This window comes from Panthera onca, chromosome B1, assembly GCF_046562875.1.
Source record: "Panthera onca isolate mPanOnc1 chromosome B1, mPanOnc1 haplotype 2, whole genome shotgun sequence".
In the NCBI taxonomy this organism is placed as follows: Eukaryota; Metazoa; Chordata; class Mammalia; order Carnivora; family Felidae; genus Panthera; species Panthera onca.
The window spans coordinates 197,508,122-197,521,998 of NC_138342.1; the positions used below are offsets into that span (position 1 = coordinate 197,508,122).

General features: G+C 38.8%; 1 protein-coding gene across 3 annotated transcripts in view; it reads left to right on the forward strand.

Moving 5' to 3' along the window:
* Positions 1-13,877, forward strand: part of GPM6A (glycoprotein M6A) — a 352,146-nt gene that overhangs the window by 295,616 nt on the left and 42,653 nt on the right. For all 3 annotated transcript variants that reach the window (XM_060652845.3, XM_060652843.3, XM_060652844.2), the window contains one exon: positions 10,970-11,162. In XM_060652845.3, coding sequence (XP_060508828.1) covers positions 10,970-11,162 — 193 coding nt within the window. The remainder of the gene's footprint in view (positions 1-10,969; positions 11,163-13,877) is intronic.

Below are 13,877 nucleotides of genomic sequence, written 5' to 3' on the forward strand. Positions count from 1 at the left end.
AATAATCATTTGTAAAATTGCCTGTATGTGATCATACCTCCCTCATAGCGTTGCTGTGGAGAGCACACAGTTGACACCTTAAAAGTCTTGGCAGTGTTTCTGATGCATTGGAACTGTTCAGAAAGTCCTTATGGATGTGATTGAGTTATAAACTGCTTACTTTAATAATCTGTTCAAAATTCTTAGAGTAAATCCTTCTTAATCCCTGTATTATATACGTATCTAGTTTATTAACTCATCTTAAAACATGTTAGGCATGTAATATGATTTTATACAGTACTACATGGCTTCTCCATGCTGTTCCGTCAGAGTCAACTGAAGCATTTGATACAGAGTTGTCAAGGGAGGAAATCCTAGGATCTCTATTTTTGTCAAAAGCCCTGATGGTTTTGGTACCCAGCCACAAAATTAGGAGGGGATAAAGAAAATCTCCCAATATTATTTTCCTCTTTCAAGATGCTCTTTTTAGAATTAGGAACTGATTTGGTTAAGTATGTAGCAATGACTAACATATGTACATTTAAAACCTGTCATTTTAGTTTGCTATCTTAATTTGCCCTGAATTATTCAAATGTTTATCTTAACTCTGTATTTTGTTTAGACTAGGAATATATTTAAATGTTAGTTAAAATTTTAGTAATATTTGGGGGTTAAGTGGACTATATTCTTGAATGCTTTAAAAATATAGATGATCATGGGGCGCCTGGGTAGCTCAGTTGGTTGAGTGTCCAGCTCTTGATTTCTGCTCAGGTCATTCCAACGTCGTGAGATCAAGCCCCATGTTGGGCTCCATGCTGAGTGTGGAGCCTGTTTAAGATTCTCTCTCTCTCTCTCTCTCTCTCTCTCTCTCTACCTCTGTTCATCTTCCCCACTTGCACTCACTCTCTCTCTCTAAAAATAAAAAACTATATATAGAGAGATGATCATATCATTAATTAAAGGGTTAACTATTATAAAGTCTGTCTGCTATAAACTTTACAGTATAATGCATTCCTCAGAAGCACAGTTTTGTGCTTTTATGTTATTAGATAAGCCAGATAAGCCAGGCTGTGATCCTGGGTGCTCTAATTGGGCACTCAGGATATCACAGTGCTAGATATTTAGAAAGAATAATTTTAGAAACCTTTCTGAAAAAGTACTAGAAATTTCTAACTTTATTTCTCCTAGTATGTAGGCTCAAAAAGAGTAGAGGCCATAAGTATATATATGTCATTCCTGTATACTCAGTGCAGAAAACTAGTATGTGCTCAAAAACATTCCCTGAATATTGATAGAGTGATTCAGTGCCCATGCTGCTAACAAGCCAGAGAAAAAAGGGGTGAATTTGTGAAATAAACTTAGTACAGTCAAGTCATGATGTAATGGTAACTGTACTATTTCTATTCAAGGGACATGTTACCTTGCATAATAGGGTAAGAGACGGTCGGGTTGGCTCCGTGCCACTAACATCTCCACAGACACTTAAGGATCTTAAGGCTATATTGAATTGTTACTCATTTTCAGAAACAGTCCTCTGAAAAGTCATTTGCTTTAACTTTACCCGTGTGATAACTTCACATTTCCCTTGTGTGTTGATGCCTTTGTCTAAGACCCTTGTTGGCCATGGCCCCAGTAGTTGTAACTAGAAGTGCTTTTTTGGCCACACAGCACAACCCCAGCCTCTCTGTGCTTTGGTATTGGCACGGCTCTGGGGCAGTAGTAGTTGTGGGGATAAAAGGATGCCACGAAGGGAATCCTCCCAGGAAGGAGAGCCCTATCAATCTGGAGACTCACATTCTTCAATTTTAGAAACTGTTTTTGAGTGTCTGCTAATTTGCTAATCTTCATTTTCTCTGCTTTTCATGGTGGACCTCATATTTGAATGTGGATCTTGGACCTCCTTATCTGATGTCCTAAGTTGGTTATCTTTTCTCTTTAGTTTCCATCTTTGTGTTCTTGTTCTACCGCGTCATATGTTTCCTCTCCTTTGTCTTTTAGCCCTTTCATTAAAATGTAAACTTCTGCCTTATTTAGTAAGAGCTTCTGACTTTTTTTTTTTTTTTTGCCGTTGCCTATTGTTAGCATCTACTCTTATTTCAAGAATACAATGTATTTACTTATATCCTAGGGGAATGTAGGAGTGTGTGTGTGTGTGTGTGTGCGCGCGCGCGCGCGTGCGTGCGTGAGTGTGTGTGTGTGTGAGTGTACCGTTTTTAAATCCTCATCAACTGCCTGCTGTGTCTCTCATTTCTCTGAGTTCTTTTGTGTTTATTTTGGTTTCCTTCTTTCAAGTTGGAGATATTCCTCCAAAACCTATTGATCTTTTGTTGTCCCTGTATAAGAGTGAACTCCCAGCAGTATGATAGACTACATGACATGAAAAACTTTGCTGTTGTAAAACAGTTGAAATTATGGAATTAATATGTATATGTATTTAATATACACATGTGTAAAATATAGATGTAATTAAAATATATTTACTCATATATATGTATGCATTGGTCTTCTGAGCCTGAGTTCCACCCGACGCATGGAGTCAGCTTGGAATACGTAGTGTAAAAACCAGGACTCTAAAAGGCACCGGTGGAGGGCTAAGCCATGAAAAGAAAAGAAAAACAAAAAATAAACCTAATAGCAATCATGACAAAAATTCTGTGTATGATAGAAAAAAAAATTACCTTCCTTTTACCTTGGCTGGGTTGGGAGGGGAAGTCCCCTCAAAATTTGATCCCACAAGCCCCCTCTCCTCTGAGTTTGTGACCTTAATTTCTGCTACCTGAGACTGAAAAACCCAAGTTTAAGATTGAATTTAAAGGAAGTCACCATAAATTCCAAAAGATTGCTATTCTGTAGCTCATGTTTTCTAACAATGATGCAGTTAAGATACAAACACATAATAACCCAAAACACAGAAAAATATCACATATTTGGGAATTAAAACAAAAAAAAGTCAAAGAAAACAAATATATAAATACATTTTGGTCAAAAATCACAGTAGGCTTTAGGAAATTCTTACAACTGAACAATGATGAAAAGATCACATATTAGAACTTGTGAAATTCACAATTAGAAGGGACTTTATATCCTTAGCTTTTTATTAGAAAAGAAGAAAGACTAAAAACTAATGAGGTCAGCAACCGCCTCAAGACATTATGAAATGTACAGCAAAATATACCCCAATAAAGTAAAATCAAAGAAATAAGTTAAAAACAGAAATTAATGAAACATGAAATACTCATGCAAAATGGGTTATGTAAAAAGCCTAGTAATATTAAGAAACATTAGAATTTTATTATGATAGTTATTAGTACTATTTGCTAAGTATTTAGGACACTGTGTCTTGTGGAAACATAGAATTGCTCTTTGTGACTGAGAGGGAGGCATGATGGTTCTTTCTGGCCTTTGGACTCGAGTAGAAGTGGCATCTCTCACCTGTAGCTCAGAATATTTAATTGTCAAGTGAGACTTTCCTGATGTTTTTTATTCTGAGGGTATGACTGGCAGGGTTCAAGACGATGTCTCCTTTTTTTCAGCCTGAGTTTCTGAACTCAAGCTATAGTAGGCGGAGAACCCCAGCACTAAACTGGGATAGAAATATTATAACCTGAATGAAAGATAAAATGTGATATTTGAAATCATTAAAACTGGTTTTTTTTTATCTTTATTTTTTTTTTTTTTTTTTTTTAATTTTTTTTTTTTTTTTCAACATTTATTTATTTTTTGGGACAGAGAGAGACAGAGCATGAACGGGGGAGGGGCAGAGAGAGAGGGAGACACAGAATCGGAAACAGGCTCCAGGCTCTGAGCCATCAGCCCAGAGCCTGACGCGGGGCTCGAACTCACGGACCGCGAGATCGTGACCTGGCTGAAGTTGGACGCCCAACCGACTGCGCCACCCAGGCGCCCCTTATCTTTATTTTTTAATGTAGCAAACATGGAACATAAAACATAGGCTATCCTGACTGGTGGACTTTAAGAACAGAGAAAGAAGGGCAACTGGGTAGCTCAGTCATTTGAGGTGTGACTCTTGATTTCAGCTCAGGTCGTGATCTCAGTTTGAGAGATCGAGCCCCAAGTAGAGCTCGGAGCTGACAGCATGGAGCCTGCTTGGGATTCTTTCTTTCCCTCTGTCTCTCTGCCCTTCCCCTCTCAAAATAAATTAATTCACTTAAAAAATAGAGAGGGGCGCCTGGGTGGCTCAGTTGGTTAAGCGTCTGACTTCGGCTCAGGTCATGATCTGATGGTTCGTGTGTTTGAGCCCTGCATCGGGTTCTATGCTGACAGCTCAGAGCCTGGAACCTGCTTCAGATTCTGTGTCTCCCTCTGTCTCTGCCTGTCCCTTCTCGAGCTCTGTCTCTGTCTCTGTCTCTGTCTCTCTCTCTCAAAAATAAATAAAACATTTTTAAAAATTTAAAAAAATAGAGAAAGAGAGAAAAAGGAAAAGAGACAAAGGTGGGGAGGCAGAGGAGTGATGGAAAAGTAGAGGGGTAGAGAAATGAAGAAAGGAAGGATATTGAAATCATCTGAGAAAACAAAAGGAAACATGAACAGATGATAAATAAGTTAAAAATACTATAAAATGGGTGCCTGTGTGGCTCAGTTGGTTAAGCGCCTGACTTCGGCTCAGGTCACGATCTCCCAGTTCATGAGTTTGAGCCCTGTGTTGGGCTCTGTGCTGACAGCTCAGAGCCTGGAGCCTGCTTCGGATTCTTTGTCTCCCTTTCTCTCTGCCTCTCTGCTGCTTGTGCTCTCTCTCTCTCTCATAAATAAACATTAGAAATTTTTAAAAAATACTATAAAACAAAATTACATACAACTTCATCATAAATTTTAAATCTTATATTAAATGTAAAAATATATAAAAATTCAACTTAGTAAACAGATTTAAAAAAATAGAAATCTTGATTAGTTCTATAAATATTAGCAAATTAGATTAGTAGTTAAAATTCTTCCCCCAAAGTACACAAGTGGCCTGAATGGTTTTACTAGCTGGTTCTACCAAATATTTGTTGTTCAGCTAAACCTGACACAAACAACCCCACAGCCCCAAGGGACAGAAGGAGATCACTGTACAAGACTAGTATAAACTTGATTCCAAAACAAGAAAGCAACAATTAGATGTCAGTCACATTCATGAACATAGATGTCCCCACCCTCACCCATTACGTTTTTAGCCTCATTTTATATTCCTTTGTTTCAGCTTCAACCTATTTTACCATCAATGGCTTCCTAAATTTTCCTTAGAGACTCTAGTCACACACCTACCTCAGGACATTAGCATTTCCTTTTCCTGTTTGAAACCCTCTTCTCCCACCAACCCTCTGGGACTGCTCTTTTCCCTCCTTTGTGTCTTTTTAAAAATGTCACCTTGGTTATTCCTTTCCTGAAAAAAACTGAGATCATTATTCCACTGTTCCCTACTTCCCTTCCCTGTTTGGGTTTTTCTGTCTGCACTTTCTACCACCTCTCGTGTGTTACTTCTGCATCTTGCTGGTTGTCTGTCTCCCACCTCTAGAAAGAGAGCAGGGCCCTTGTTTACTTCCTTACTTGCACAGCTCTGGCAGTTAGCATGCTGCCTGGCACCTGGTGAGGACCCAGGAACTATTTGTGGAGTGAATTGATAAATGCAAAAGTATTGAACAAAATGTTAGCATGACAAATTCAGCAACGTATGAAAAATACAGTATGACTCAGTTGGATTTTTCTCAGGAATGCTGGTTTAAATTAGAAAAACTTATTGAAATGGCAGATAAAGAGAAACAACAAAATTATTTCAACAGATGGGGGAAACGCATGTTATGGAATTCAAAATTAAGGAGACCTCCTTAACCAGTAAACCAACAGCAAACATCACACTCGATGCTAAAACCTGGCAAGTGTTTTCTTTATTATCAGGAACAAGAAAAGGTGCCCTTTTTTTTCATTGTTTCTCCTTGTCTCCTTGCATTGTACCTGACGGAGTAAGCCAACAGGAAGATAAGTAGAAGGTACAAATCATGAAAAGAAAGCAAGCTCAGAATTTTCACAGATGGTATGATCATCAACAAACTCAAAGTAATTCACAGAATCAAAATAATTCAGAAGATCATCACAAGAAGTTTGTGAAATTTCTAGATACAAAATCAGTGTATAGATACCAAATCAGAATTCCAATTAGTTAAATTGTGGAAACAGACAAACTGTTTCTGAAATTTACGTGGTAAGGTGGGAGGGCCATTAACAGCATGATCCGCATGAGGAAGATGAACAAGTTGGGGGAATTTTCTCCACCACAAAGCAAGACATATTGTAAGGCAGTGTGATATTGGCCCAGGGACAGACCAGGACACTGATGGAGCACAACAGACAGCCCCCAAACAAGCCCAGGCCTCTCTGGGTACGTGGTAGTGACCAAGGTGACATCACAGCTCAGTAGAGAACACATCAACTCATTAGGAAATATTTATCGATGAATAATTGCCCATATCATTTGTTAACCTCTTTTCCGGAATCCACCACTGTGCTGGCCTCCCTTCCCCAGACGCCTTTCTTCCAGGCTCTTTGTCTTGTTGGCTTACGTTCTTTCCCCTTGACTTATCTCGGTGCACTTTGTGGAAAGAGCAGTGGCAAAGGCTTGTGTTTATTTCACAGTGTTTAAATGGAAGTAAAGTACTCGTAGATCTCATCCTTCTAAAAAAAAATGTGGACTATGTCCGGAGCTTCTGTCTTCTTTGAATTTTTATATCAGGGCAAGTCCGTGTATAACCCCACTAGATATTGGACAGATGCTAATGTTTCCGAGTATTGAAAAGGAAGTCCAGTCATTCCTTCAATGTATTTTTTCATATGAGATTAAAGGCGTAGTGTTAATTTGAGAAAATACAGCCAGCAACCGGGTAGGTGTGAGAAGTGCTTCTGTGCGTGTACTGGTAGTATCTACCGGACGGCGTGTAAATTCCACGTTCAGCATTAGAACCATCGGCTCTGTTTGAGAGTCGGTGGCCCTGTTCTCCTCACAGCTTGTACTGAAAGCGTTTGCTGTGCAAATTTCATCTTTATTGTCTTTATAGAGATTTTCTCAAGAAATGTTATTTTTCTCCCGTGCCGGCCCTCCGCGTATGACGCTCTCACCGATCATCACTAAATGGAGTGATTTCTCGTTTGAGGGGCAGTGAAAACGTGGTGGTGGGAGGCAGCAGAAGCCTCAGCCTTAAAGGATGATTGTTGGGAGCACGTCCCGGGCCCCAGAGCACGGTTGCCATGGTGATTCTGCTGCTCTGCCAAGGCTCCTTCTCACCGTGGGTGGAGAGATGCTCTCCTGCCAGCAGCTCTGTGGGATTCTGGCAGCTGGAGAGAAGGCTGAAGTGATGCTCTGCTTCCCCCGACGGGAGTTCGGAGAGTCTTCTTTTAAATCCAACAGGCAACTCGGGCCCCATGGCAGGGCGGGGGCAGTTAGGATCTAGACCATCCCAAGTGCAAAATGTGCATGATAAGATTCTTACTGTTTCTTATTTTGAGTAAAACTCTTGCAGAGGATTGGGACTTAAATTGAAGGAGGCGAGCCTAACGTGGCAGTGAGGGAGGTTTAGAGAAACCTGGATTTGTCAGTAGGGATGATGGAATTCTGAGGGATTTAAATGGCCGCATTTCAACAGGGAGGAAAAAAAAAATCCGTTCGATTTGGAGACCTTAAACTCATTCAGAAATGCCGTTGAACTCAGGGTCGTCAATTTGGGTTTAACGCAGTATTGAAATTTTTCTCATGTTTGTCGAAATTTAGAAGGCACTGCTCAATTAAAGCTGTATGTAATTAATCCTATAGACCGTGACACTAACAACCCCCCCCCCCCACCTCCTGAACTTATACAGTCTAGGTAACTGGTAACTGCTAAACCACAACTGAGAAAATGTAAAAGAAGTAGAAACTGACTCTGAATTAGAATTCAGATGAACAAAATTAATCAAAAGTCGTCAGTGGCATTTTAGTGACCGTCTATAGGCTTACCTCTTCATTTGTCCCTGGACCTCATTCTGATTTTATTTTTGCTTTGTTAAAAGCTTTAGGAGGACCCAGCAAAGATAATTCCTATCTGTGAATTTGATGTTCGGACTCTTTCTTTCTCTTTAGACTTCTATTCCGAAGGGTTTTGTTGACTACATTACATTAATCTGATTTTGACAGCTCTGACTGCAGAGGAAGGCCCGCATACCTATATCAAATTCTTCAAGAACAGTAGTAGGGAGAAATCACAATGGGGTTTGAAATCATGGGAGTGTTTGGGGCGCTTCCCAAGATAAGGGGTAACTCCTCTTTGGGTTGGTACTGATTTTGTTTCTTGTTTTCCTTTATCTTTACATAATCAATAAGGTGAAGATTTTACAACATGGAGAGACAGAGAGTAGTTCAAAGATTTTTCTGCTCTCCTGTTAATCTCCACTCAAGACTGTATTCAGTGACATTCAGGGGCTACACACTGTGGTCTCATCCATCTGCTAGTGAAATCGCTTCCCATCGTATGAAGTGTCAATCTGTTCTACCGTTTTCTGCTTCCCCACATTCTGTGTGTGCGCACGCACATGTGTGTGTGTGTGTGTGTGTGTGTGTGTGTGTGTGTGTGTGTGTGTGGAGTAAGGTTTAGGAAATGATTTTCTGTAAATAACAATTGCTTTGAAAGTGCAGAGGTGTTCTGATTTCTTTTTATTTGCCTCTGGGGCAGAAGAGGTGAGCCATAATTCTCTCAAGAAGGCCAGTTCCAATGATCAGTGTTCAAATTAGCCGTCTAGACCACTCTCTAAATGTAGAGTTACTTCACACAGGAAGCTTACAATTATTGCATGAATCATATGTTAACTATAAACACATATACATTCTAGATAAGGTGCACGCAGATCTTCCTATGACTTAAGTACAATAAATAACAGTCCATTTTCCAATCTCATTTTTTATTTGCTTCTGCAGAAAGGAAGAGTCAGTTATATGGAGAGTTTTTGAGAGGCTTCGGCATTACAAAAGGAGATTGGATCAAGAATTTCCAAAAGGAGAAGAGTAGGAGGAAATCTCTGGAATGGGGGTAGGGGGAGGGAGGGGCACAGGTAGATGGAGGGGAAACTGAGATCATCGTAGGAGTTGCTCTGGGCCTGGTAGCCCTTTGTGTTTCCTTTCTCACCAGCAACTGGTGCAAAGTACCTCATCAATATGTCTTATTGCAAAACATACACACGTAGGCATTCTAGTTAATCTCTTAGAAGATACCTAGCAAATTCTCATAGTTATTTTTGATACTAACAGCCTGATGTCTTAAACAAAAAGTTATCTTTCAAAAGCCTAACATGACAAAACTTTAAAAAACAGAAGTGATTACTGTAGTCAACGTGTTTTTGAAAACCACATTACAACACAATCATAGTTCATCTCAATATAGTTAAAGGTGTGTCTAGCAATGGTAGATATGATATTTATTGAGTAGCTACTGTTTGTCATGCACTATTTTATGTATTGATGCACTTTTATTTTATTTTTTTATTAGCTCACTTCTAAATTGTATTTCATTGTAATTCCAATGTATTTAACCTACAATGTTATATTAGTTTCGGGTGTACAATGGGGTGCTTGAACAACTCTGTACGTTACTCAGTGCTCACAAGTGTACTGTTTAATCCCCATCACCTACTTTACCCATCCCCCCACCCACCTCCCCTCTGGTAACCATCTGTTCTCTATAGTAAAGAGTCTGTTTTTTGGTGTGTCTCCTTTTTTCCCTTTGTTCATTTGCTTCTGTTTCTAAGATTTTATTTTTAAGTAAACTCTACACCCAATGCGGGGCTAAAATTCATCACCCTGAGATCAAGAGTCATACGCTTTCCTCACTGAGCCAGCTGGGTGCGCCCATTTGTTTTATTTCTTACATTCCACATATGAATGAAATCAAGACACGGTATGTGTCTTTCTCTGATTGTCTTATATTTTGCTTAGCGTAATACACTCTGGCTCCATCCATGTCATTGCAAATGGCAAGATTTCATTCTTTTTTATGGCTGAGTAATATTTCATTACACACACACACACACACACGTATATACATATCCACACCACGTCTTCTTTAACCGTTCATCTGTCGATGGACACTTGGGCTGCTTCTGTAATTTGGCTGTTGTAAATAAATACCGCCATAAACACGGGGGTGCATAGATATCTTCTTGAATTAGTGTTTTCATATCCTTTGAGTAAATACCCAGTAGTGTGATTACCTACTTAATGCTCACAAGAATGATTTGAGGGAAATTCTGTCACCCTTTTACAAATGATGAAATGAAAAGAATAAACCTACTGAAAAACATAAAGTGATAGAGTCAAGATTTTACCCATCCTCGTCTCTCTTTTCTCCTGTGCCCGTATCTTTCTCATTGCTTTCAGTCATGCACCACAGCCAAGAACTGGGTTCTGCATTTGAGTCACTACAAAGCTAACGTACACTACTCTCTTAACTCAAAAGATTCTAATGTAATTTGCCTTGCTACATGCAATGTTCTCAGATAGTCTCTAGTCTATTCTCTCAAACTTCTCAAAATTTCTGGTTGAAGTTCACTAAATTGGGTTCACATTGAATAGGTTTTGACTCACTATTTTAAAAACACAGCTACAGGGAGTTCCTTAGAGTAAATGTCATTGAAATAAAAACTCAAGCATGTGAAACTGACAGCAATAAAGTGAAGGTAGAATGATAGGTATGCACGTTGTGAAGATTGTGGGAAGTCTGAGTTGGGAAGGAAGGGCATCTGTTGGTCTGGGGGATAGAACAATGGCAGTAAATATTCTCTTATTTGTGGAGGATGGGCATATAATTAAGAAACCTGATTTTTATAGCCCCCAGGGCAGCCTAGGACTGGATGTGTGTGTTGACCTGATGTCATCTTTAAATGCAAATATACATTCCCATAATGCTGACTTTTTTTTTAATTAGATGAAGAAAAAAATATAAATTTCTAACATTTTCCCGTCGGTCTTCTGCAGGGTGTTTTGAGTGCTGTATTAAATGCCTGGGAGGCATTCCCTATGCCTCTCTGATTGCCACCATCCTGCTCTACGCTGGGGTTGCCCTCTTCTGTGGCTGTGGTCATGAAGCGCTCTCTGGAACTGTCAACATCCTGCAAACCTACTTTGAGATGGCAAGAACTGCTGGAGACACACTTGACGTCTTTACCATGTGAGTCACCCTCCTATCGCCTCTTACGTTGACAGTGTATGTTCGCATTGCTGCGTGTTGAATAAACAGGGGTCTAAAGTCCAGTGAGGCAAAGTTATAGGTGAAGAAATAAATACCCTTGGGTTATACACCTGAGATGAGATACCTTTGACCTTTACCATGAATACAGGACACATAGCAGAAGGTTGGAAGCCAACTGAATCTGGGCTTGATTTGTGTTTCAATTTGACTGTCAAGTTTTATCCAAAATTCAGTCACCATTAAGCGGAATGCTTGCCTTTCTTTGGCTCTTCTCATTTGAGCAGAAGCTGTTCTAATAGAAGAGAACAGAGGATAAAGAACAGAGCCAGGTGTGAACGTAGACACTGCTGCTAATTCTAGGCAGTTAGCAGAATTCTGCGGGTTCTCTCGCCTTCTAAACACACCCATTCAGCTCTGGGTGTAATACTGTCTTTCTTTCCTGCCTCACAGAAGTGATGTGGACTTCCTAATTAATCTTTGGGAGTGGTTCTTATTAACTTCGGTTAATGACAAATCATACGAAATATTGAGCACCTTTTTGCTATAACCGTGAGTTATACTTAAGACGTACGTTTGACTCATAAAATGTAGAATCCTGGGATCACTGAATTTTAATATTTTTTAAAAAGTAACTCACACATGGTCTAGAGGTAAAAGAGTTTGCTGTTTAAGTTACAGTCCCTTGTTGCTGAATATCACAGAGAACGAGTGTTGAGGATTGAATTTAGTTCCAAATAAATTCCCAAGTCAGCTCATTTATTGAGTGATACAATGCCCACAAAAAGAAAATAACTTGTTTTTACGCTGTATTTTGTAATACCAGCTGATAGTAGACTTTCTATTGCACTAGCCAGCACGGCATCTGTTCCCCTACAACTTCTTGCATGGGTTTCATGCTTCTTGATACTGTGCAATTAGAATATTTTTCATGTTGCTTTATTTTGTCATTCAGAGTAAATTCAAATCCGCTTAATTTATATATACTTTTTCTGGAGTAAGATGGGTTTAGAGTTACAGATCTTAGTAATTAATACAGCTGGTGACAGTGACTTTGCTTTTTACTCTTAAAATTCCATTGGGGCGCCTGGGTGGCTCAGTCGGTTAAGCGGCTGACTTTGGCTCAGGTCATGATCTCACGGTCCGTGAGTTCGAGCCCCGCGTCAGGCTCTGTGCTGACAGCTCAGAGCCTGGAGCCTGTTTCAGATTCTGTGTCTCCTTCTCTCTGACCCTCCCCCGTTCACGCTCTGTCTCTGTCCATCTCAAAATTAAATAAACGTTAAAAAAAATTAAAAAAAAATATTTAAAAAAAATAAAATTCCATCAAAAAGGTTAATGACATTTCTTATTTACCCAGAGCCAGTTCCTACTGGCCTGGTATAATTCATTCTAAGACCCTAATCTAAGACAACACTCAGTCAACCTGGACAACTTTCTAGGTAGAAGACAACTTTTCTCCAACTCCAATATCAGAAAATATATCCTATTGCTAAAAATTTTTATAATCTATCAGCTACAGACAGAATATCTTGAATAAAATATTGGCTGTACATTATATTTGTTATTTTATTAATTAAAATTGCTGATTTCTGTATAAATGAAAAGATGAAAAATGGCACACATTTCCACCAAGTTATAGAGAAAGAATTTCCTACTTTGCAAAGTGGAAAGCATGTACCCTTGGACATAGTGTATAGCAAAATTTTTAGGAAAAGGAGTATTTATTGGAAATATTTATGCTTCTCTCAAATATAATGTCACTTAAAATTTGGGAAAGATTGGCCATAAAATAAGAAATATGACAAAGCAGGTGTGTGAGACTGAGTACCTCCCCCCAATATAGTTGTTAAGAGGAGAAAGGAGTTAATTTCCCTAACTCTGAAGTATCAATTTAGAGCTCAGTGTCACTGACTTATCGAAATGAAGAATTCATAGCAAATTTTAAAAATCATAAACTAAAAATGACAAAGGACTTTATATCACTTTCCTCATGTTTACCAACGTAATTTCATTTTACAAATTAGTTTTGAAAAATAGTAATGATCCATTAAAATTAAACTCTTTAAGCCCTTAGTAGACAGTTTATCAATTTCCATTACATTAGCTATATAGCATGAATTGACCCTTGAAAGTTTATTCATCATTTGGAATATGATTGAATTATCTGAAAATGCTTTGGATTATTGCAGGATAGCCTGCAGAGATCCTTAAGAAGATGATGGCAAGGATATATTTTCATGTGATAAAACTGACATTTTCTTTTTAGTTTTATCTCAGCCTACACTGGACAAAATATGTTTTCACTGTGCATTATTTTAAGCTACCACAGATGTCCTTAAAATCTACAGATTCTCTATATTTAGGCTACATCCAAATTGCTAACCTTAGATACAGAATAGAAGTTTGTAAGAAATCATGAGCCTAATAAGTGACAGGAGGCGATTGCGGACATCAGAAACCATTTGTCAAGACATCTATTTGACATTTAGACAGCAGACTTTCATATATCACAGACTTCTCTTGCTCTGAAGGAAGAGTATATGTGGGAGTTCAGAAGAGAAAGCAGAGATCGTCTGCTTAATTTGGTACTTTTACCTTTGCTCTGTTTCATTGGAAATTAACTGAAATGAATAATGCATTTTTGGAATGGGAAGGACGCCATTTTGATTGGAATAAAGGCAAGTACTCACCTTATCT